Genomic DNA, 26,402 nt, shown 5'->3' with positions numbered 1-26,402 from the left:
TCCACTTCCTGTACCTAGGCAGGACCCTCAGTAGAAAGAAAAGGACACCAACCTAGCCACAAAACCTTTGACCCCAAATTTGTCCTGTCTCTGAGAAGAAGGCTTTTAACTTGATCTGCTGCCAACTTCTTTAGCCTGCCCAACCTTATTTACTTTGGTCTTGTTTACTTTGTACTTGTACAAAGATTTTTGGTTCTTACAGAAACAATGATTTAATTACAGTGTTTTTAATATTTAGCCATTATAATTTCTCAGCCCGTGAGTTTTAAATTAGCATTTCTTGTGGTTGGATCGTGTTTGAATGCTTCACTGGAAAGCTACTACTTGAGTTGCTGGCTTCATAAACCACTTTAGCTTAACTTTGATATTAGAGCAGAGTTTATAACAATTTCTGAATTGTCTAAGTACACTTCTGCCACATTATACTGCACAATTAGGAGAAGTGGTGTTCTCAGCAAGGACGATTATAAGATCAAAAGTCAAAAGGTGAGAACTGTGGAAGATGCTAAAAATATCAAATATTCAGTCAAGATTTAATTCTCTATGTAAAAATAATCAAATACCTGGCTCATTGGTATGGATATTTGTGTTTGCCTTTGATAAACAGTAAAATTATATATCAAAATATTTTTAAAAATAAAATTTCTTTTGATTTATTATCAGTAAACATTTCATTATAGATTTGTGCTCCATCTCTATACACCTAGGGCCATGTGAATTTTTTCTAAGCAAAAAGCACCTGCCTTAGACACTTGTCTGCTGCTGAGATACCATGACCCCTAGCAGCACAAGGGAGAAAGGATTCGTTCTGTCTTACGGTCCCAGAGAATTTCAGTCCATAACAGCAGGAAAGCGCACGGCCACAGGCGGCAGGAGACAGTCTCAGATGTGGAGACTCTGGGAGAAATCAGGGAGAGGAGACGCCATGCTCAGAATGCAGTGGTTGTAATCTTTTTCCAATTAAAAAATTTTATGACGTTCATGGTGTACAGGTTGAGCTAAATAGTAAGACCTTAACAGGATGGGGGATGATGCATAGGAGACAGACCCTGGGGAGGAGGGAAGGGGGGATGAGGGAGCGAGGAGGAAAGGTTAACACAACTCTGTAATTCAAATGGTTCCTGCTTGTGAGGCCAACAGATAGCAAGGTCTAAGCAATTACTGTGTTGTGCAGGTGACAGTGGCTCTTGATTCTTTATGAGGGGCACATTTGCTTTCCTCTCGCTGCTCCTCTGCCTCCTCCTTCCGTTCCTCCTCCTCCCCCTCCTCTTCCTCCTCACTTTAATTTTTGATAGAGTCATACTCTTTTCTTTTTTTTTTAAAGATTTATTTATTTATTATATATAAGTACACTGTAGCTGTCTTCAGACACTCCAGAAGAGGGCGCCAGATCTTGTTGTGGATGGTTGTGAGCCACCATGTGGTTGCTGGGATTTGAACTCTGGACCTTCGGAAGAGCAGTCGGGTGCTCTTACCCACTGAGCCATCTCTCCAGCCCAGAGTCATACTCTTTAGCTAACCCTGTCTTGGACCTCACTCTGTAGTACAGGCTGACCTTGAACTGCAAACGCCCTGTCTCTGCTTCTCAATACTGGGGTTATAGGCCGGGCATGAAGCAGTCTGATATTAAGTCTTCTGCACTTACATTATGTTTTCCAGTTTCGTGGGTGTTGTTGTTGTTGTTGTTGTTGGCATTTTGGAGTGTGTGAATGAGTGGGGATTCTGATGCCTGCTCTTTCCTTTCTGCTGGTTTGTCTCGTTGTCCAACTTTGATGTGATAGTTTTTATTTTCTTTTACATTTTATGGTGTTATATAAAAATGAATGGAATGGAATGAATGAATGAATGAATGAAAACCTAGCCACTTGGGTAAAGGTTAACAACTGGGCACAGGTCAGTTATACCTGCTGTTAGAGGAAAGATCAGCTTTCTCCAATGGAGACATTGGGTATATCACCACTATGGAAGAGACCTCATGTTCAGGAGTGGTTGATCAACGTTTGTGTGTGTGTGTGTGTGTGTGTGTATGTGTGTGTGTGTGTGTATTTGTGTGTATATGTGTGTGTATGTTTGTGTGTATATGTGTGTGTATGTTTGTGTGTATATGTGTGTGTGTGTGTGTATGTATGTGTGTGTATGTGTGTGTGTGTGTATTTGTGTGTATATGTGTGTGTATGTTTGTGTGTATATGTGTGTGTGTGTGTGTGTATGTATGTGTGTGTATATGTGTGTGTGTGTATGTGTGTGTATTTGTGTGTATGTGTAGTGTATTTGTGTGTATATGTGTGTATGTTTGTGTGTATATGTCTGTGTGTGTATGTGTGTTGGCTACAATTTGGTGGTTTCCACCCTTGGGTGGTTGTTTTATTTATTTATTTATTTTAAAATTTTTTTAAAGAACATTTGTTGTTATATTGGGTTTTTGTTTGTTTGTTTGTTTGTTTTTTTTGCTTTTTTGTTTTTTTGAGAAAGAACTTGGCATTGTGTAAGCAGAGAGGATCTGGAAGGACTTGTGGGAGGGAAAGAGTGTGATCAAAGTATAAACTTAAAAATTGTTTTCAGTAGTAACATAAAGTGATCTTTTGTAATATAATTAGGATAAATACAGTCGTGAGGGTTTTTTTGGAAAGTTCATGTGCTGATGACTAGATAACATGGAAATCTTTGGAGCTGAGGCAGGTAACAGGTATTGGAGAACCAGAGTTTATGTTGTTTAAGGACGCAGTAAAGGTCAGGCATGGTAGTGCATGCCTCTAATGAACTAGGGAGACAAAGGCAGGCGGATATCTATGAGTTCAAGATCAGCCTGGCCTACATAGTGAGTTCTCCTAACCCCGGGTGCTCAGTAGAAAGACCATTTTGATGAAACAAGCAAAATGACTTTAGCAAAGAATGGGGATTTTCTTTTTGTTCTTCACCGAACTATGTCCTAATCCTTGTTTAGCATGTTGAGAAAATGAAAAGTTCTGTTTAACAGATTTAAATGAACACAATGGTCACATGTATTATTTTGAAGTTGAAAGAGAAATAAACTTTTTTTGTGACGTAAAAGTAAGATGCAATTCTTTTCTCTTCCCTAGCTCACCTTTGTGGAGAAGGCTGGAATCATGTTGGGGACGCTTGTCTTCGAATCAATTCCAGTCGAGAAAGCTATGATAATGCCAAACTTTATTGCTATAACCTCAGTGGAAATCTCGCCTCCCTGACCACGTCCAAGGAGGTGGAGTTTGTGTTGGATGAAATACAGAAGTTCACACAGCAGGTAAGCCTTGGAACTCTGCACGAGATGGACATACATGGTGATCCATCATCTGGAGAAATGGTTTATTCTTTTAGTCTTTTAAAGTAAACGTTTCTCTGAAGGATGGAAAAAATACTTATTACACATGTATAAATAACCATTAGTGCGCTTGGTAGCCTACTGTGTATGAGAACTCAGAGATGCAAGGAGCTCTGTTCTCAGACAGAGAAAGAGGCGCTGCTCTCAGCCAGCCAGCCAGTGTTTGATTTAGGAGCTTCCAGTGTGAGGGCTGTGTGGTAGCTGGTGGGGAGACCTTTTGGTTTTTATGCTTAGACGTTTATTGTAAACGTATGGAGCATGCCAATGAGATGTTACTCTTTGTGACGCTAAGGGCTTCTTGTTTGCATGTGTGTCCCTGACAGTTACCACTCAGGACGAGAAAATCAGTGCTATTGATGTTCTGTCATCTGCACACTCACGTTTTCATGTTTTGAAGACACTACAATTTGTCATGAAAGCTCTGTTAGCTGTCCTGTGTGTAACATGAGTTATTTTTGGCTGTTACAAAATAAGCACACATCTTGTGACTTGAGTTCTGTATTCTAAGAATTCTTGTAGCTCCTTATTTCTATGGCCTGCTATTGTTGCCTATAAGGAGTGGATGGCACACTCTGATTGGCTGAGTCACACCATGTAAACCATGTTCTGTCTCTCTCGAAACAACTTCTTGCAGGAGTCCACAGTTGGAACTTGTTGAAGGTGACACTTCGTTGCGCATATCTCTATATAAAGTGAATTATAATTCCAAGGCATTGCCATTGCGCAGGCTTAAGATAACCCTTCTGTGGCCAATGAGGATCGACAAACTCATGCACTTTAAAGAGATATCTTGGGTCAAATGATCATTTACTTATCGGAAATGGCTAATGAAATGTTACAATGATTTATGGTGTGCGGCAGTAAATTTTCATAATATAGTAATTTATCTTTCGTTTCAACGGCCTGTCTGGCTCATTTACTGAGTAATAGTTACTTTAAATGTTTTATCACGGCCTTCATTTTTGTTTCTCTTCCTTTTCTTTCAGATTCTTATCATGATGAGTTAGGGAGTAATATTTCATTTTAAATGGCTTTTCCTTGCCATAGACGGCGAGGGAGCACAGGGAGAGTTGCTGTGACTTGAGCACATCATTAATCTGAGATATCTGGGCTGGATTGATTATATGACTAATGTTATTATAAAGTCCGATTTTTTAAAAAGGTAGCTTTTTAATATCTCAGAATAAATGTGTAAAATACATGATGCTTATTATGTGAAGCAACGTGTGATTTTGTGATCGGAAGCACTGTTGACACCAGCTCTGTCTCAGCATTAGTCCAGATAGTATAAAATAACTACTACTATATACTCTACTCTACTCTACTATACTACGGTATAAGATAAATATTCTACTCTAAGACTTTTGTTTATTCAATGTTATTGATTAATCGTTCTCTGTACTATATTCCTTTGACAATATGATATTTATTGTCAATGTGAAAAGTCATAAGATATTTTAATATTATCTAAGAACTATCTGTTGAGTATTCACGGTGTGAAACCCCGTACATTTACACACAGATTTAAAGGTGAACTTAACCTCCCTAGGACCATTTGAACAACACGAATACCATGATAAATACTTTATGTTCCTTTTTTTCCCCAATTTTTAATTAGATATTTTCTTCATTTACATTTCAAATGCTATCCCGAAAGTCCCCTATACCCTCCCCCAACCCTGCTCCCCTACCTACCCACTCCCACTTCTTGGCCCTGGCGTTCCCCTGTACTGGGGCATATAAAGTTTGCAAGACCATTATAGACTGAGATATAGTGACATTTTTCTCTATTCTGATATAATACATAAAAGAATTAAAAGGAATGATGCTTTGAAACAGCTTTCCATCGTAGTGACTGTTAAGTAGCTTAGTGATTATAAATTATCACGTGTTAAAAAGGAGATGTCCATAATCTAATTGAACACTGGGACTTGGATTTAGGATATATTTTTGCCTTTAAATAATAATTATGATAAATTGTATACATACAGAACCGATTTTGATTTTGATTTTTTGCTGGGTTTGAATGATAGTGAGACTATTCAGAATAGTTGTGTGGTTTTGTTCTACTTGTGTTTATCGGATTTTCAACATGGCAGCCAGACCTTGTCCAGTTCTTGTTCTTCTTGCTAATGGAACAGAGGATAGCGGCTTTCCTAAAATTGTATAAAAGTTTATGCATAGCAATGGCGAGTCCTTGTTATGACAGCTTCATTCAGAATCCATAAAGATTTGTTAATGTTGGTTTCTGTTGTTGCACAGTACAAATTCTAGATATATCTGTGGGTTCTTAAATCCATAACTGATTAAACCATATACCTGGTATCACTGGCTGTAGTAGCAGCTGTATGTTGAAGGCTGACATTTTACTCCCCTTTAGTTTGGTGGTGGTGATGTGTGTGTGTGTGTGCGCGCGTGTGCGCGTGTGTGTGAGATAGAATTTTACTGTGTACCACTGGCTGCCCTGGAACTCTGTGGAGACCAGCTTGACTCTGCCTGTTGAATGCTGGATTTAAAGGCATTTTGTAAACACATTTTGTTGGAAAGAAAACCAACACCAAAAACACAACCCCAAACGTGGAAGGGCTAGAAAGTCGTCCGACTTTGTAGCTAAGCTCAGAATCACTCAGTGCGTTCAGAGCAGTGTTGCAATCTGTGCCATCTCTCCAGATGGCGCAGAGATTATCATCAGAAGGAAAAGTGAACAGAAAGGTAGTTTTGTGTATTTTCAAATATAGTATTTAATGGCAATAAAGTTCTGGCTAGCCAATATCATGTAGTAGTTTTGCCTTTAGCCCCTGTCAACGCCCTGTATCCTACTGTTTCAGAAAGTGTCACCGTGGGTAGGCCTACGCAAGATCAACATATCCTACTGGGGATGGGAGGACATGTCTCCTTTCACAAATACAAGCCTGCAGTGGCTTCCTGGTGAGCCAAATGACTCTGGATTCTGTGCCTACTTAGAAAGGGCTGCAGTGGCAGGGTTAAAAGCAAACCCTTGCACATCCATGGCAGATGGACTCGTTTGTGAAAAGCCTGTAGGTAAGTCATCAAGCCACCAGCCTTTCTGTGCGTGTATGTTTTAGCTGTTGCCCAACCCTGCTTTGTAGACTGCAGTAACTTGTACTAACTGTTCATAATATTTATCCCTGATACTAGTTTTATTTATATATCCCCAGCTGTTTTTGTAACAGCTGGGGATCTTAGCATTAACTTGTAATGGTAAAAGCTTATTTTTATATAATTTCTTAAATTTTACTCATTTTTTTACAAAAGTGTTAAGTATTTATTTATTTTATTCTCTGTGTGTAGGTGTTTTAATTGCATATATATGTATTGTTGCAGGCATACCTGATACCTGTAAAGATTACAAGAGAGAGTCTGATCCCTTCTTCTGGACTTAGAGATGGTTATGAACCACTCTAAGAACTGTGTATTTTTTAAACCGAACATTTCTCATTCTTTATTCCCTCGGCCCCAGAAAGCACCATTGCGCTATCGCTGTGGCTCCGGAAACATGTGTGCATTTTGGGAACCAAACCCTGGTTTTCAGGAGGAAAAAGTGCTCTTAACTGCTGAGCCATTTCTCCAGCACACTGTATCGTTTGTATAATTTTTTTTTATTGATTGTTATGATGTTGTTTTGAACATATAGTTTTGGTTACAGTTTAGCAATACCCTTTTAATTCATTAGTCTTTTGCTTTTTATCAAGTACCGTTTGAAGGAAAGATTTATCTTTAAGTTTAAAGACTGAATAATTTTTAATCTTATAGCTGTATTGTTTTAGTTATCTGAAATTGAACGCTTTTTATTTCTTTTGAAATGGACTTTATTAAATGGGAGAAGTCTTTACATTCTTCTCAAATTGTATTCTTATTGCAGCTATGTGCATTTTATGAGAATTTACTGTTTTAACATGCTGTGAATGCACAGTTCTGAGGTTTTCAGTATGTCCGTCCCGTCTCCTTCTGTAACACTTAGTTTATTTGACAAAATTAGAACTGTGTTTTTTTTTTTTTTTTTGAGACAGGGTTTCTCTGTATAGCCCTGGCTGTCCTGGAACTCACTCTGTAGACCAGGCTGGCCTCGAACTCAGAAATCCGCCTGCTCTGCCTCCCAAGTGCTGGGATTAAAGGCGTGCGCCACCACGCCCAGAAGAACTGTGTATTTTTTAAACCGAACATTTCTCATTCTTTATTCCCTCTGCCCCAGAAAGCACCATTGCGATATCTCTGTGACTTGGGAGACGTTGTCCCTCGTGCTGTGCAGTCACAGTTTTCAGACCTGTGTGCTTGCTCTCCTTGCTCTCTTAGCATAAACCTTCAGAGTCCATCCACGTATGATCACGTCTCTCGCCTCAGGCGAAAGAAAACCTGCTGTGTCCGTAGGTCACCTTTTGCGTTCCTTCATCCTCCAGTGGGCGCTTGGGCTCCTCTGCTTTAGCGGTTAGAGCGAGGTTGCTGTTAAGGCCGAGCGTACAACTTTCTTCACCTTTGGTCCCACGGCGGGGCAGTGATGTCACGTCTTCCGGTGCACAGTCTGAGCGCAGTTGATTATCACAGAACGACTCTAGGTTTGATAGTTTGAAGTTTTGACTCACTTTCCCATGGCCCGCACCATTTTCTGTCCCCACTGGCAGTGCAGGCTCCAGATTTCCAGCATCCTTACCCACAGTTGACACTTCCTATTGTTTAGTTGTTAAAAATGATTCTCACCCTAATGTATACGATACATGGTGTAATTTTGTATTAAGATTTTATAGTAAGTTACATTTTTTTTCACTTGTTCAATGCTAAATACACACACCAAAGACGCAGTCACAGAACATTTACTTAAATAAGATGTGGAACATTTATGGAAAAACTTGTGACTGGGAAAGTCACACCGTGTTGGTTACAGGGTGTGAGGCGGCAGAGGGAGAAGACTCAGATTGCAGGACTGTTTGCAGTCTTCTTACACCTTAGGAAGAATTAAAAGATGAAAGGAGTGACAGATTTTCTAAATCAGCGCCAAATTAGTACAGCTTTTAAAATAATTTATGTCATGTAATAATGCTTCCATCCACCCAATGGAAACTTTGTTTTTGGTAAATAGTAAGACAGACAAAACCCAATCATTTGTGTTGAAGTGAAGTTACCAGGGGCCTGTAGAGATGCTCCAGTGGATGAGAGCACTGTCTGCGCCTCCAGGGGGCCACTTGGATTTGATTCTCAGAACCACACGGCAGCGCATAATTGTCTTCTACATTAGTTGTAGATCTGACGCCCTCCTCTCCTTCCGGCCCCTGCAGACACCAGGCGTGCCTGTGGGTGGCATACAGATTCAATTCAAAACACCCATATACTAACTAAGAAATAGAGATTAATTAATTAATTATAAAAAAACAAAGTAACCCCATGAGATGATTGCTGTTCTCGGTCCATTCCAGTAAGCCCAAATCAGAACGCGAGGCCGTGCAAGAAGCCGTGCTCCCTGAGGACCTCCTGTGCCAACTGCACGAGCAGCGGCATGGAGTGTATGTGGTGCAGCAGCACAAAGCGCTGCGTGGACTCCAACGCTTACATCATCTCCTTTCCCTACGGACAGTGCCTGGAGTGGCAGACTGCCACCTGCTCGCGTGAGTACGGACGGACAGACGACACTTAACACTCCAGGGCTATTGTAGAGAGGTCTCAGTCTCAAATATCTCCCTTAATCTCCTTAAAAAATTATTAAGGAAAACATCGAATGGGGGGCTGGCTTACAGTTTTGGAGGGTTAGTCCTTCGTCACCATGTCAGGGAGCCTGGGGGCAGGTAGGCAGGCTTGGCACTGAGAGCTTAATTCTGATTCACAAGCACTTGGGACAGGGACTGAAGGGTGGGGGCAGGAGAGAAAGAAATGCTTGGCCTGGTGTGGCCTCCTGCACCCTCACTGGTGACAAGCCTCCCTAATCCTTCCCGAATAGTGAGAACGAGGCTTTCAGATATTCTAACTGGGAGCCATGCATTCACATACATGAACCATGGGGCGCTTCTGCTTTTCTTCTTTTATTTGAAAATGGATTTTTTTTTCTTACATAACACATCTTGATTAGTTTCTCCTCTACTCCCAGTTCTTCCCCCACCTCCTGGTATGATATGATATAATAAAAACTGACATCTCAGAATTGGCCAAATAGACAGAAGAAAAAAAAGTGAGGGAGAAAGTATAGCAACCAGAGACCCACTTGTTCACACACCCAGGAATCCCATAAAAACACTAAACTGAAGGTCATAATAAAGATACAGAGGACCTGGTACAGACCTGTGTAGACCCTGCATGTGCACATGTAATGGATGAATGTAATCTACCACGTAAACAGACCGAAAGACAAAAACCACATGATCAGCTCATTAGATGCAGGAAAGGCCTGTGACAAAACCCAGCATCCTTGCATGACAAAAGTCCTAGAGAGATTAGGGATAGGAGGGACATACCGAATCATAATGGAGGCAGTTTATGGTAAGCCCATATCCAACCAACATCAGTTTAAATGGAGAGAAATTCAAAGCAATTCCACTAAAATCTGGGACAAGGCAAGGCTGTCCACTCTTTCCATACCTATTCAATACAGCACTCAAAGTTTTAGTTAGATCAATAATACAGCTGAGGGAGATAACGAGGTTGCCACTTGGAAAGGAAGATCTCAAAGTATCTTTATTTGCAGATGATCTGATCCTATACATAAATGACCCTAAAAATCCCACTGGGAAACTCCTACAGTGATAACATTTTTAGTCAAGTATTTAGCTACAAGATTGACTGGCAAAAACCAGTAGCGTATCCTTGTCTGTGCAAATGACAAACCCAGAGAAGGAAATCTGGGAAATTACATCCTTCACAATGGCCTCAAATAATGTAACATATCCCGGGGGCCACTAACCAAGCAAGCAGAAGACTTGTATAATAAAAGCTTTAAGACTCTGGTGAGAGAAGTTGAAGAAGATATCAGAACATGGGAAGATCTCCCATGCTCAAGGTTGGTAGGACTGATATAGTAAAAATGATCCTCCTGCCAATAGCCATCTGCAGATACAGTGCAATCCCCATCAGAATTCTAAGACAAATTTTCACAGATCTTGACAGGACAATTTCCAGCTTCTTGATACAGGATGTGTGGCAGATAGGTCCTGGCACAAAAGCAGACCTATTGATTAGTGGAATTGAAGACCCAGATGTATATCCACACATCTATGAACACCTGATTTTTGGTGAAGCGTGAAAAAGACAGCATCTTTAGCAAATGGTGCTGGCCAAAGTGGGTGTAGAAGAATGCAAATAGATCTATCCCTACCACTCTGCACAGGACTCCACTACAGATTCTTCAAAGACTGCAACAGAAAACCAGATACACAGAACCTGACAGAAGACATCCCTAGCGGTGGTAGTTGGCTAGGTTTCAAGTCCCAGGCACACTGTCCCTCCTGTCCCTCCTGCCTTAGGTCAGTCAGAGAGCATTTGGTTGCCACCACCATGTGAGTGTCACTAAGGTTCTCTCAGGGTTATCACATCGTGATGTTTGTGAGTGGCTGGTAGGCATCACAGCTGGGTAGGGCAGTTGCTTGCTTCCCTCCCTTGGCAACCTGTATGGCTGCTTCTGCTACTGCAAAGTCTAGAACCCAGGGAGGAGGCCTTCACCTCAGATTCACCCAGCTTGGCTTCCCTTGGTCTTGTGTTTGAAGTGCATGACACATTTTCCCTTATGGTTTCTAAGAAATCTTTGTTAATAACTGGAATTATTAACAGTGTTCTTTCAGTAATTAGATACTTTATCTGTAAAAATGGCTGTCAAGGGCATTATTTACAGAAATAATAGAAGATTTATTGCTTGATATAGAAATTTCAATAAAAATGAAATTAAAATGTAAGGGAGATTAAGAAGTCTGTTTATGCAATGTATCTCAGAAATCTGTATCTTTCAATGTTGTGTGGATTCCATAAATATGCTTATTAATTAGTCACTCGTATTGTTTCTTTTGTGATACTTGGAAGACTTAGGTTCTCAAGCAAACTCAACAAGCAGTTTGCCAGTGAGCTATGTTACCAGCAGATATCTTTAGCAAGAATTTTATGTCAATTCATATTATTTAATTAAGTCCCTTCCTCCCCACATTCTGAGGGCTAGGAATCCAAACCAGGGCTTTGTATACTCTAGGTCCAATATAAAATCTATGTTTTCCCTTGACAGTTGAGAAAGGTAATTATTTTTAAAATTTGAGAATTTCTTACCAGTTCAAATACTTTAACACATTTAATAAGCCCTATTGAGTAATTTATAACACAATTTCCAAAAACTCAAATAAAATTTAAAAATTATGCCAAGTTTCTGTATTTTATACAATGGTCTCTGTATTGTTCTTAAGTTTAGGAAAATTCGCACAATGTATATAAGCTTTCAGGTGATGTTATTTTCTGACATGAAAAGAAAAGAAAAAATTTAGGACCACGAGTTCCTGAGTCACTATTTCCCAAGGATGGATTTCCAGTAAAAATTTTAACACTATTTATTGCTTTGTAGCTCTGAACGAAACCAGTGCCACCTTGCTTCATGGTTCTTTTTCTAAAGTGAAATATAGGAGCTAGAATATTTCTCTGAACATGGAATTTTGTCAGCTGTTCTTAAAGCTGAAATGTACTTCAGAAATAAAATAGGAGGTTAGGATTTTCTTCCCCAGTCAGTACAGACATATAGGATTCTTTAATCCAAGAATCCTCTACTTGTCTCGAAAGTCTTCACAGCAGTGTTGTTCTGAGGACAGTTTAATTTATCTAACATGTAAGGGATGTTCTACTTATAGGACCTTAAAAAGATAATTCTAAGGCGCCGTCATTTCCCCAGGGTACAGGTTAGTCTGTAAGTCCATCAGCCGCTGTGGACTGTCTTGGGTCTGACACCTTCAGTTCTATGTCTTCACACGACAGTCAGTAATTGGAATATCACAGCAACACAACTGTAGCTATGTGAGGTTTGATAGTTTTTATTATTTCTCATTGACTTTAAAGTAAACCCATACAGTGTTGAAGATAATCAACGTAACTGTCGACAATTATGGCAAGTATCAGTATCATAACATATAAGGGGTTTGCTTCAAATCAAGGACACTAAGGACGACGGATATGACGATGCACGATGTGTTCAGCTGCCTAATATCTCTTAAAGGGACCGACATTTACCATTATGCATCGGGAACATGTAACTTCCTCCCCCGTCTCTTATTAAAAACAGATTATTTTCTCATACAATATATCCTGATTACAGTTTCTCCTCACCTCTCCTCTGTGCCCCTCTTCTCCCCTCCCTTCCCCTCCCCTCCTCTCCCCTGCCCTCTGGATTCACTCTCTTTCTGTCTCTCAGAAAAGAGTAGGCTTCTAAGAGAAAACAACCAAACATGATAAAATAAAACAAAAAGCATCACATTGAAGCTGGACCAGAGAAGAGAAAGAGAAGGGAAAGAGCCCCGAGGGCAAGCACAAGAATCAGAGACCCCCTTACATCACACACTCTAAGTACTAAGCTGAAAGCTGTAAATATACACGGAGGACCTGGTCCAGACCCAAGTATGCCCTGCGCTTGCTGCTTCAGACTCATATGAGCTTGCTAGGTTGCTTGAGAGGGCCTTGTTCTCCATCTTTTCTGGCTCTTATACTCTTTCTGAAGAGCTCTGAGGGAGAGTGTTGATGGAGCCATCTCATTTAGAGCTGTGTGTTCCAAGAACCCAGGAAGATGTAACTTCAAAAAAGAGAACACTTTATCCCCATGAATTACCTGTCTATAAAGTTAAACAAGTGAATACTGTGTTTTATTTCTTATTACAATTTGAGATGGGTCTTATTTGCTGTTTCCTCACACCCAGTGTCCAAGGTTCTTGGCCCTCAAACAGCTCACAGCAGATGAAATCCTCCGTGAATCCTTGAACCATTTGCTGCTGAGTTTCAGGTGTTTTCTCAGTGTCCCATTACAGGCAAGATACTCAGGAATCTTTAAGTACTGCTTTAGCCTTTTCCTGCGTCATGGGTAATATGTTTCTCTGTCTTTCTTCTTAACATTGAATTTATCTTCTCTTTGTTCTTGATATGTACTATGTATACATGTGTGCATATTTATTTGTGCATATATCTATGTGTATGATGAGTTTTTCATATCTTAGATATTTCTGCAAAAGCATTTCTATTAACTACAGATGACATTTTAGTGTTTTTATTTCTTGTCAGGCTTTTCTGAAGCGTAAGTTCTGCTTGATTCTGAAAGTCACACTTTTGTTTTCAATGCTTCCACCCTGCAGCTCAGAATTGTTCTGGGTTAAGAACCTGTGGACAGTGCTTGGAGCAGCCTGGGTGTGGCTGGTGCAATGATCCTAGTAACACAGGAAGAGGCTATTGCATCGAAGGGTCTTCCCGGGGCCCAATGAAACTCGCGGGGGTCCACAACAGCGAAGTGGTTCTTGACACCAGCCTCTGCCCCAAGGAGAAGAACTACGAGTGGTCTTTTATCCAGTGTCCAGGTAACATGAGTTTCCTGTCTGCATGAACGCATGGGTGTGTTCCTGTTTGTATCGCTACGATATCCTAGAATTCTCCTGTTCTTCCGTGGACAGTGTGGATGCAATGGACTGAACACCCATGGTAGATTCACAGCGCCTTAGAGTCAGGTAGATTCAAATGCCACCAGGGATATTCACGCTATTCAAACTTGAAGATCACCTTGGAGTTTGTCAGGGGCTCTCCGCATCTTTCTGTATTCCTCACTCTGTGCCTGTGTATTCTGGAAGAGAGTTTAGCTTGAAAACTTTATTCAATTCACGTTTGCTGAGTACTTACTGTGGGCTAAAAGGTATATGTAGTGTTTTAGCCACAAGGTACAGAGAAGTTAATGAACTGGCTTAAAGATCATGGAGAATACGGATTGACATGAGAATTTATTGAAATAAATGAAACTCATGAGGTCATATGGTAGACAAGTACTAATAAATGAAGAATGGGGTTGAGACTCGCTGTTAGAAAGTCTGGCTTTGCTGCCACATTAACGTCAGTGAAGGCCTGAAGGAGAAGAAGAGAGGTATTATGGATAGGACAGAGGAGGTGACAGGTGGGGGCAAGGATATCTGTGCGATGTCACAGAGGAGCTGACAGGTGGGGGCAAGGACTCCTGTGTGACATCACAGAGGAAGTGACAGGTGGGGGCAAGGCCACCTGTGTGATGTCACAGGAGAGGCAGCAGGTGGGGGCAAGGCCACCTGTGTGATGTCACAGAGGAGGCAGCAGGTGGGAGCAAGGATACCTGTGTGATGTCACAGGAGAGGCAGCAGGTGGGGGCAAGGCCACCTGTGTGATGCCACAGAGGAGCTGACAGGTGGGGGCAAGGACACCTGTGTGACATTACAGAGGAGACAGCAGGTGGGGGCAAGGCCATCTGTGTGATGTCACAGAAGAGGCAGCAGGTTGGGGAAAGGCCACCTATGTGATGCCACAGAAGAGGTGACAGGTGGGGGCAAGGACACCTGTGTGACATCACAGAAGAGGCAGCAGGTGGGGGCAAGGATATTTGTGTGATGCCACAGAGGAGCTGACAGGTGGGGGCAAGGAAACCTGTGTGATGTCACAAAGGAGGCAGCAGGTGGGGGCAAGGCCACCTGTGTGATGTCACAGAGGAGGTAGCAGGTGGGGGCAAGGCCACTTGTGTGATGTCACAGGAGCTGACAGGTAGGGGCAAGGCCACCTGTGTGATGTCACAAAGGAGGCAGCAGGTGGGGGCAAGGCCACCTGTGTGACATCACAGAGGTGCTGACAGGTGGGGGCAAGGTCCTTTATTTAGGGCTGCTTCTAATAGGTATAAATGAAGGAATGAAGAGAACCTAAAACAGAGCAATAATATATATGCTATTAGGCTGGCTACCACATAAAAGTGTGGCCCTCAGAGCCATTGGGATTGGAAAGAGCCCTGATAGACACTCAAGGACACTCTTGTTCCCCTGAGGCTGGGCGTTTATCTACTGCTGCATCGATTCCTGATACTTTATGGGTACTAGAAGGCCTGCACTTCTGAGCATATCCAGGATTCTGACTTTTGCCTTGGGACCAGGGAAAGCCCTGAGGCAGAACAGTTAAGAGCTTCCCAGAGACTGATGGGATGCTCATGCTACAGCACTGAGACCATAGAGCAAACAAAAGACCAAAACAGACCAGCAGCAGCAGTCACAGCAGAAAGACGAAACTCAGAGTGCTGTGGCTGCATTTGAAGTGTAAGTTGCTTACCAAGAGATCAAGTACATATCCTTCAAACCTCATGAACATACCTAGTACATACACTTCTAAACCACATAACAATACCTAGTACATACACCTCTAATCCATATGAACATGCCTAGTACATACACCTCTAAACCACATGAACATACCTAGTACATACACCTCTAAACTGCATTTGAAGTGTAAGTTGCTTACCAAGAGATCAAGTACATATCCTTCAAACCTCATGAACATACCTAGTACATACACCTCTAAACCACATAACAATACCTAGTACATACACCTCTAGTCCATATGAACATGCCTAGTACATACACCTCTAAACCACATAAACGTGCCTAGTACATACACTTCTAAACCACATGAACATGCCAAGTACATACACCTTTAAACCTCATGAACATGCGTAATACATATACCTCTAAGCCTCATGAACATGCCTAGTACATACACCTTTAAGCCTCATGAACATGCCTAGTACATACACCTTTAAGCCTCATGAACATGCCAAGTACATACACCTCTAAACCACATAAACATGCCTAGTACATACACTTCTAAACCACATGAACATGCCAAGTACATACACCTTTAAACCTCATGATCATGCCTAGTACATATACCTCTAAGCCTCATGAACATGCCTAGTACATACACCTCCAAATCTCATGAATGTGCAAATATATATACCTCTAAGCCTTAAGAATATACCAGGTACATACACCTCTAAGCCTCATGAACATGCCTAGTACATACACCTCTAAACCGTACTCTCCAGTGGAAGAGTCAAAGGCTTCATAATAGCTGCTTTTATAGTTGGGGTGGGGAGGGCACAAGATAAGCTTAGAGTATTTTTCAGTGCTAAAGGAGGAGAGAGAGAGACGGGGAGGGAGGGAGGAGGCAGGAGGAAGCTAAATGGAAAGACTTCTCAATGTGTCATACCCAGGGAACAAAATAATTGACTCTTTCCCCCTTGTACTCCCTTTTCCCCTCTCCCTCTCCTCCCTCTTCCTTTCCCTCCTCCTTTTCTTCCCTTTCCCTTCCCCCTCTCTACCCCCCCCCCCTTGTATGCACACAGGACTAGTTGGGGAGAGGGAGGGAGCAATATGAGGGGAGAGCTACGGGACTGAGGGTGATATGATCACAGTATCTTATTTATGTGTGAAAATGTATAATGACTCCCATTATAAATAATTAACACGGGCTGGTGAGATGGCTCAGTGGGTAAGAGCACCCGACTGCTCTTCCGAAGGTCCGGAGTTCAAATCCCAGCAACCACATGGTGGCTCACAACCATCTGTAACGAGATCTGACTCCCTCTTCTGGAGTGTCTGAAGACAGCTACAGTGTACTTACATATAATAAATAAATAAATCTTAAAAAAAATAATTAACACATACTAATAAAGTCAGTATGATACGATAGAGTAAAGAAACAAAAAGGGCATTTGTAACAAAGTTATAAAGTTCAACTAAAGTCTAATTTAGGTAATAGTGTTATTCAGTAAATGAACCAATGTTAATTTCTTTATTTTGCTGTAAGATACTGACATTTGGTATAGAATTACTTTGTGGTGTTTTTGCAACTCTGTAAATCTAAACTTCTGTAAGTCTAAAATTTAAAGTACAAGTTGAAAATAACACAGCAGTTTTAGAAAAGTGGCCAAGGGAAACGTAGAGAAGGGAATTTAAACGTTGGAGCTGAAGTTCCAGTGAGTGTATCAGATTGGTTAAATGTGCGAGACAGAATCAGGGGAGTGGGAGATGCGTGCTAAGAAAGGCCCAGCATTCAGAGATGAATAGAGAGAAGAATTTGAGGCCGACAGGACCAAGGGCAGGCTGAAGGAAAGTTCTGAGTGCACTTAATGGGAATTTCAAAAACTGGAAAAGGAGAAAGAAAATCTTTAAAAATAATGCCCAGCCATGAGACAGAGGCAAACATGATTAGTGCCATCTGATGAAATATAAAATAGAGTTTTCTGGAAAACATAAGGATTTGAGGATACAGCATAATCTCGTGTCTTCGTGTAGGGATAAAGTTGTGTGTAGGCCACACACTGCTGGTCTGGATGGACAGACAATCTCAGATGGGTGCTTCCTCAGCAAAACGTTACCTTGGAGATGGCATTTTAAATTAGTTGGATGTCTGCTCTTATTTACAACTTGCTCGTACTGACAGGTGTCTCAGGACAGGATAACATCCCTGGTGTCTGGGGACAGTTTCAGAGAGGATTAGCCAGAGGGAAGAAGACCAGGCTGGAGCTTGGGTGGTACCATCCCATAGGCTGGGGCCTAGAAGAAACAGAGGGGAAACAAAGTCAGCTCCTGTCCGTGTTTCCTTTGCTGTCACTTGCCACGATATGTGTTGCTGTACTGTCCCCGCTCTCTGACCACCATGAACCGTAAGCCAAAGTAGTAATTCCCTGGAATGGTCTCCTCTGGGATTGTGGCACATTGATCTGGCCCCAGAAGATGTGTTGGTAAAGGTGGCCAGGTAGCTGGGAATCCGTTGCAGCTGTTTTGGAAAAGCTGTGAACTACAGGCTAGGGAGGGGCCGGAGGGACCGAAGGTCTTGGGATATTCCTGGGGAGCTGAGAAGACCAGGAAAAATGGTGAAGGCCATGCTCATGAGATTTCAGACAGGAACAAAAGGCTTTGGGGTTGCCTCTGAGGCTATTTATGTTGCTTTCTGGAAAGAATTTGTGAAAATTTGGGTGTCCCAAGACTGTGGGAAGCCACGTTCAAAGGTGATTATTTGAAATGGGCGGGGTGAATTTGAAGGCAGTCCAGGGTTCATGCTGGGGTCATTGTTAGTTGCTGGCCGTCAGGTTTGCAGCGAGATTTTGTGCAAAAGCAACTAAATTATGCACATCGGCTCAAAGACAAGAGTTTCTTTAACCAGCACTATGCAGGCCGCTTCCAGTCTTGTCTTCTTCTTTTGAGGATAAGCCGTTGTCTCTTCCATACAGGGACTTCATGCGTACATTCATAAACGTCTCTCTTTCTCTTACTCTCCAGCCAAATCCTCCTGGCTCTCTCTGATCATACTGACCTCTCTCCTCTCTAGGGTGTGTGTGTGTGTGTGTGTGTGTGTGTGTGTGTGTGTGTGTGTGAAGGGACCAGTGTTTAAGAGCACTGGATGTATTTTAGAAGTCCTGGGTTGGATTCCCAGCACCGCCTGGTAACTCACAACCAAGTGTTCCTTCAGTTCCAGGGGATCCAATGCCCTATTCTGGTCTCCGAGGGCACTGCACAAATACCCAGAGCATAAAATAAAATTTTGAAAAAAAGAAAATAAAAAGTATATACCTTGCAAAATCTAAGACACTGACTGTCTAGTCCTTTTCCTTCATGCCTAGACTTCAGTGGCATGTAAGAATCTTTGCTGTCTCTTTGGTCCCCTCTCCGCGTGCTTTGGTAATTTGTTTACCGTATGGGTGCAGGTGATAACATCAGGTTATGTCTGTGGCTCAGTTTCCCTCCCTTCCTGGAAGCTGGCAGCAGTTACATTTGCTGGCCTCGCTAGAGTTTGGAAGCCGTGCCTTCTGATGCTTGCTAGTTTATTCTATGTAGAGTACAGATTTCCTTCCAACTCCATCTCTGCCTTGAATTTAGTACCTGACAATTTCCTTTTCCTTTAAGATAAGCTATATATTGAAAAAGGTGGTAGGTACATTTATTTTTGGCCTTAAATTTCTGTGTAAGCATGTTGGAAATTTACTAATAATGTCATGAAGGTATTTTTAAACGCCGCCGCACATCTGTATGTAGAAAGCCCATATTTTCAGAACTATGCTTTATTTGCATATCAAATGATGAGTTTGTCATTATGTTTTATTTTGATTTTTTTTTTTTTCTGTTTGTGTTTCCATAAATAAGGAGCCATCTGGGGTAGATTTAAAATGCAGGCAAAATAAAAGTGATGGATTATCTTTAGTTTTATTTTTGTTCTTTATTTATGTTTGATATCAGGCCATTTAAGTTCATCCTGGAAGAATTATTCAGTGTCAGGTCATGCTACCTGTGGGTGCAGTCTGGTGCCAGTGTTGATTACAGCGTAATGATAGGTCTAGGAGCATAGCCTTCCCTTTTCTGCGTTTGCTATAGCTGTTTACAGCCAGCCTTGTCCTTTGTCATTGATAGTGAGTTAGTTGTAAGTATACCAGTTGCCAGCACCCTCCCTTCCACAGAATTTCTCCCTGCAGTCGGGTCTAAATCCTGTCCTGTCTGCGTGATGCATCCTGTTTATTAGATCCACTGTGACGCACCAGCCATGTGGAGCTGGATCCGAGACACAGGCTTCTTGGCTGCCCTTGGATTTTTCTTGTTCAGACAGGAAAGATTGACTGGCCTTTGGCCAGCCATGGTCTTTAATTTTGTTAAGTGTTGTTGGTCATTCCTGTGCTGTCTGTTTGTGTCGCTATCCCCACACCCAGAGACTCTGGTGGGGACATCCCTCGCTCTGCCATTTCAGGCAGAACCTGTATGAGGCGTTGGGTGTGAGCGCTAAATGCACCCTTCCTACCCAGAAGCAGGTGCTTCCACTTAGATAATTGTTTCCATGTGGTTTGAAGTTTCACCAAGAATACTAGCCTGTTCTTATTTTGGTTCTTCAGGCAATTCCTTATGTGTAGTGGATATTCATGTTTCTAACCTGAATGAATTAATTATGGACGAATTAATTATGTGTATGGCGTGTCTCTACAAAACCTCCCCTTAACCACTGAAGCATGGTAATAGAAGTTCTACCAACATAATGTTTTTATTATGAAAGAAGTCCCAAGCTCATCATTGGTGACTGACGATACAGAGATCTGCTGAGCTAAGTTTGCTGCCCCTAACCTTTTGAAAGGCATGTTTGTGAACTTTAAATTTGAAAGAAAAATTGTGGTGTTTTAAATATATAATATTTTACACATTTGATTTTCTTTATTCTGAACTTTTTGTTAATAGATTCTTTTGTTTTATAGATGGTTTAAGAACTGTCTTGTTGTTTTAAGGAGTACACCATTATTCAAATTAAGATTCCCTTTGCTTATCACAGTAAACGGTCATTTTTTTTTAAATAAAGACCTGTTGACAGAAGACTTTCTGTATTTATGTTTCGTCATTAAGTATAATATGTTTATGATATATTCAGAACTTACTATCCTTTATCAAAGCTATATTATCTAATCTTGTCTTTATGTAATTTAATAGATAAGACATTCATAAGATTCTTTAATGAGTATATTAAAATATTCCTTATGACCTATAATCTTTATATTTCACATTATTTGTAGCTCCTACACCTTATCAGTAACAAGGTCAGTTGTGACCTATAATACCATGTAGTCACTGGTCAAGTATGGCTGCTTTCAGCTGCCCGAGTTACGTATTTAAAAATTGGGGAATGCTCTTTGCCCCTCCCTAGAATCCGATTTTAAAAGTAACTTCAGCTTCCAGTAACTTCTCCCCACTCGTAGCTGATGCTGGCTTCTTTGTGACACTGTTTGCTGTTTCCTTCAGCTTGCCAGTGTAACGGACACAGCACGTGCATCAACAACAACGTCTGCGAGCAGTGTAAGAATCTCACCACTGGGCGACAGTGTCAGGAGTGCATGCCAGGGTACTATGGAGACCCAACCAACGGTGGGCAGTGCACAGGTAAACGCTTTCACCTACTTCAGTGTGCATGTGCTAATCAAATGAAAAAATGAATTATTTTTCCTATCCAGGTTCAGTATTTTTGAAGGTAGTATTTATTGATCAAAGACCATGAATAATAAAAACGATGTGAGATGCTTATTTTAAAATATTACTTTTTTTTTTTTACCTAAAATTGAGTGTGTACTTATTACAAGAAATGTAGTAAAGTGTATACAATCCCATTGATAAAGTGATCACTGCAGATGGTTAATTTTTTGATAGATTATTGACTTTTGGAATGAACAGTTGACAGTTATAGAATGATGCCTAAAAGCAGCTGTGATTTCTGTTTGGATAGGGTAGCAGTTAAGGGAATAGGTTTGGTATGAAATATCAATTCTGCTACTTTTTAAAAAGCCTCTTTTGAGTGGCTTCTTTCAATTAGCATTTTTTCTTTTTTCTTTTCTTTTCTTTTTCATTCCCATTGTTGCTAGAGCCCATGACTTTCCTTTCCCAACCCCATATTCTCCTTTTTTATTCCCACTGAGTCCACCCAGTACTGGAGTATGTGCCTGGCAGTGGGACATCCATTGGAACACGGGCTACCGATCAGTGGCTGCATTGATGTAGACTGAGCCTCTCTCCCTCAGCTTTCAGTTACAAGAACCTTCTCAGCTAGGGGTAGCATCCATGGCCCTTACCCCATCCACACTGGACTTTCAAATGTCTTGATCCTACACAGGCTGTGTGCATGGGGCCACAGCTGCTGAGAGTTCATGTGTGTAGCCTTCCTGCCATATGTGGAGAATTTGTTTGACAACATCCCTCTGCTGTCAACCACTGGCTTTTATGCTCTTTCTGACTTCCTTTGTGTGGTGACACCTGAACTTCGTGGGGAGACTATACACGGTAGATGTCCCAGTCAGGGATGAACATGACACAGTCTCTTACGCTCTGCAGTTTGATCAGCTGTGAGGGTCTGTTAGTGGCCACATGCTGCACCAGGAAGGTTCTCTGATGAGAGTTGAGGGCTCTGCTAATCTGCCGGTCTAATAGATTAGATCTATGTAGAGAGCACATATCCATTAAACAGAATACCAGCAGTAAGTTCTTTCCTAGAGTTTATGACTTACACAGCTAACCATTCTTGGCCCAATTCGGGACCAGGTATGAATTCTGATTTGTGGAGTGGGTCTTCAATCTGATCAGAAAGTGTTTGGTGACTGCCCAGACATGCCATGTCACTGTTGCTCAGCGGGCGTACCTTGCTGTGCTGGCGATTACAGATTACAGAATTCACAGCTGAGCGACCGTCCGTCACTTCCCCTTCGACTCAGTGTTGTACACAGCATCACCTGGTTCTGGGAAAGCTAGCCAGGAGGGACAAAGTTTCTAGCTCAGTACCAGTTTGATCCCTCGTGTTCCAATGACCCGTGCACATGGTGTCCTTTGCAAGTGACTAACCATCTATTTCTGGAGGGTAACGAAGCTTTTCACTGCACTCTGAGAGAAGAATGTTCCAGACAAAAGCAACAGCTATGATAGACGCCCTTAAAGACATTTTCTAATGTATCTGAGAGAAAGTGTAAAACCCCGAAGGAGTTGATGAGGAGGCTGTAGTGTGGAGAGCTGAGAGCATGAGGAGATCGTGGGGTCCTGTGGGAAAGGGCAGAGACATCGGGTGTGCTCTGACGCTCCTGACTGAAAGGGTGGCATAAAACAGCTTTAAGAAGGATTGCTTCAGGTTGTTTCAATGTAAACAGTCGAGTTTAAAAGTTCAATGGGAAGGTTATTGTCCTCATATGGGAGATAGATGGTGAAAGCTGAGACCAGGGTGGTGGTATGAGAGGTGGTGTAAAATCATCCCATTTTGATGTTTCCTCCTGTGAACTGGTCCGCTGTCCTCTGGCGACCACTCTCAGTCTGTCTTTCCACCTTCCAGCTTTTGGTCACCACCAGGTCGGTCCGTCCCTCATATGAATAGAATCGCAATTTGGGTTCTTTGTTGAGTAGCCAGTATCTTCCAGGTTCTCTCAGGTTACAGAGTGTCAGGCCATCTCTGCTTTTTAGGCTGAACAACATTCTGTTGCTGTCTTTTTAAATGAAATTTTATCCGTCTGGTCTGACTCCGAGAGAGACTTGAATTGTACCTCCCTCTCTTTTGGTTATTTTGAATAACACAGTTCGGCATGCAGGCACAGCAACACCTGTTTTAGTCCCCGTACCACTATTTGTTTGAGCTATTGCCGTGGAGTCTGGAGAAATTACTTCCAGAGCCTTGGCCTATTTTTAATATGGGGCTTGTTTTATTGCTGCTCCAGCTCCCCAAACTGTAAGATATCTTTATATATTCAAAATAGTAGGCCCTTATAACACCACAATTATCAAATGTTTGCTTCTACATTGTAGATTGTCTTATTCAAAAATAATAATCACAATGTCCTCTAAAATATAAAAGTTTTGGGGGGGGGTAAAAAGCGATGGCTTAGTGGTCAGGAACACCCTCTCTTCTTTCAGGGGTTTATTTTCTAGTACCTGTGTCAGGTGGCTCATAGCCTCTAACTCTGCCTCCCTGGGGTCTGATACCATCTTTGGCCTCCAGGTGCACCAGTGTACACACACACACACACACACACACACACACACACAAACACAAACATTGAACATTAAACCTTAAAATACTAAATCTTTAAAAGATAAAGTATAAAAATTTCTAATTTCTTAAATGATACTTTTTTGAAAAAAATCTCTTATATTTTGATCATACTGATGAAGTCTACATAATGTAGGTTTTCTTTTTTTGTAACTAAAACATTTATTCTTATCTTATATTTTGCCTGTATTCATGTCTGTGTACCACATGTTTGCAGTGTCCCTGGAGACCAGAAGAGGGTGTTAGACCCTGGGACTGGAGTTACAGACAGTTGTTAGCTGCTCTACGGGTGCTGGGAAGGGACTGGAGTTACAGACAGTTGTTAGCTGCTCTACGGGTGCTGGGAAGGGACTGGAGTTACAGACAGTTGTTAGCTGCTCTACGGGTGCGGGGAAGGAATTGAACCAGCATTCTTTGGGAGGGCAGCAAGTTCTCTGACTCACCAAGCCGTCTCCACAGCCCCTCGTGGCTGCACCTTTGGTGTCATGGATCAGAATGTATTGCCAAATGCATATGACTGATTCTATAAACTTTTGCTGAAATAGGAAAAAGGGACATTTCGCTCTCTATAATTGGTACAAAAATGATTTAAATTGTTATGAAGGATTTTTATATTTTCAGCAGGCAGGTGCTTGGAGAAATATGTTCCCCTTTGGGGGATGATATTCTGTTGTTAGATTTAAAACTAGTTTAATTATTCCATATTAATTTCTGTTACTGACATATCACATCTGGCAAGCTAATACACAGTAAATAGAAAATTCAATGGGATGAAGGATTAATGCCTATCGCATTCCTTGTTGCAGACTTTTATGAAACTTTAAATAATCCTTGACTTGTTTTTTAGGTCCTAAAAGGTGGCAAGATGTGGTCTTGCTCTCTGTGACTATATATTGTCATGTGATATATAAAAATAACTGATTTTTTATGGCCACATTCATTACCTAAGTAATAAGTGACATTGGTAAATTATGTAGCAATGACTAAAATTAAAATTTAAAAAGGCAGAAAGCGTACGTTTATTGTCATTTTCTGGGAACTGAGCTTTGGTCCTCTAGAAGAGCGGTGCCTGGAGATTGCTCAGAGGTTGAAGGCAGGCACTGCGCTTCTGAGGATTGGCCAATGTGTTAAAGGCTTTTGACCAGCTGAGGCGTCTGTCTGGCGCCTGGAGTGAGATTGTTTATGGATGAAACAGTGTGTGCTTCTGCTGAATATAACGCCCAATGCCGCAATGATACAGTGATCCTGTGATTGTCAGCATTCAAAGTTAGCAGGTTAAAGCATGCTAGTAAAATTGCATCGTCCAGGTGGGCATGGTGGCCATGTCTGTAATCCCAACACTTGGTGGCACTAACAGGAGAATCGTGTGTTCAAGCCTACATACTGCAAATTCATCTTGGAGGCTTACTGCTGAATAAGCTCATCCTTTCTAGTTCTTTCTGAACTCTGGCTGGTTGGTTCAACTCGGATGTTTTGGCCCAAGCTCCTCTCCTCAAGCTGACTGAGTCAAATTGTCTTCTCTTGGTTTCTGACTGAATTGCTCTGCTTGGCCTCAAACTGACTCTGGCAATGTGTTCTGATCTTCTGGCTCCTTCTTATTCTGTCTTCACCTGAAACCTGTCTCTGTAAACCTGTCTTCTCTGACCCTCTGCTTTCTTAAGTCCTCTCTTTCCTGTACTGTTCTCATGAAAGTTGGGCGTATCCCATCTGACCCCTTTGTCAAATCTTTCTCTGATTCTCCACTTTGTCTTCCCCTCAATTAAATGTCATTTTCAAACATAGCTGCTTCTTTCTACAAACTAACTTTATTTTCAATCAGGGATTAAAGACGTATGCTAAGGGTATGTCTGTATTCCAGCCAGATCACACAGACCTGGAAGGTCCTTGGGTATGGTCCATGTTGCTGGATTAAAGTTCCTCTACATCTACATACTATGATGTTCAAGGCTACTGTGAGTTAGGAAGTGAGACACTTTCTCAAAAAATAAAAAAATGAAATAAAAATCAGGGATGGGGCTTTAGGTGAAAGGTACAGCTTTTGCTTAGCATAGCCAGGACTTGGGGTCTAATCCCCTGCAAATCACCCAAAGATTGTATAATTAAGACTTTTTCTATAGCAAAATTGGTGATTTATTATTATGAAAATGTCTGTTAAATTCAAAGAGCCTGGAGGTTTTGCTGGACCTTAAGCTAGAGGTAATAATGTGCCTTGAGGTCATTTAAGACTGCTATCCTACTGTGAACTCAGTCTGTTGTTCAACCCACCTTTAAGGAAACATAGTACAACCAACCTTATTTACCTTGGATTTCCCATGCAGTTAACTCATAACAGAAGTGAATGAATAGCTGTAAATTTGTTGTTGTTGTTTGTTTGTTTGTTCTTTGAGACAGGGCTTCATTCTGTTGCTCTGGCTGGCCAGTAACTCTCTATGTTGATCATGTTGTCTTCAAAGTTGTCTCTGCCTCCTGAGAGGTGGATTAAAAGCATGTGTCATCATGCCAAGGTGCATAGCTA

General features: G+C 41.5%; 1 protein-coding gene across 3 annotated transcripts in view; it reads left to right on the top strand.

Annotated features, from left to right (window-relative positions):
- The window catches only part of Atrnl1 (attractin like 1), a 516,957-nt gene that overhangs the window by 81,196 nt on the left and 409,359 nt on the right, over positions 1-26,402 (top strand). For all 3 annotated transcript variants that reach the window (XM_021151617.3, XM_085834192.1, XM_085834193.1), the window contains exons 15-19: positions 3,081-3,262; positions 6,169-6,382; positions 8,770-8,958; positions 13,645-13,863; positions 21,115-21,252. In XM_021151617.3, the coding sequence (XP_021007276.1) occupies positions 3,081-3,262; positions 6,169-6,382; positions 8,770-8,958; positions 13,645-13,863; positions 21,115-21,252 (942 nt within the window). The remainder of the gene's footprint in view (positions 1-3,080; positions 3,263-6,168; positions 6,383-8,769; positions 8,959-13,644; positions 13,864-21,114; positions 21,253-26,402) is intronic.

Source organism: Mus caroli, unplaced genomic scaffold (genome assembly GCF_978045245.1).
Source record: "Mus caroli unplaced genomic scaffold, Mus_caroli_1 scaffold_20, whole genome shotgun sequence".
In the NCBI taxonomy this organism is placed as follows: domain Eukaryota; kingdom Metazoa; phylum Chordata; class Mammalia; order Rodentia; family Muridae; genus Mus; species Mus caroli.
The sequence above is the reverse complement of the archived record's forward strand: the minus strand, read 5'-3'. Positions and strand labels throughout refer to the sequence as shown.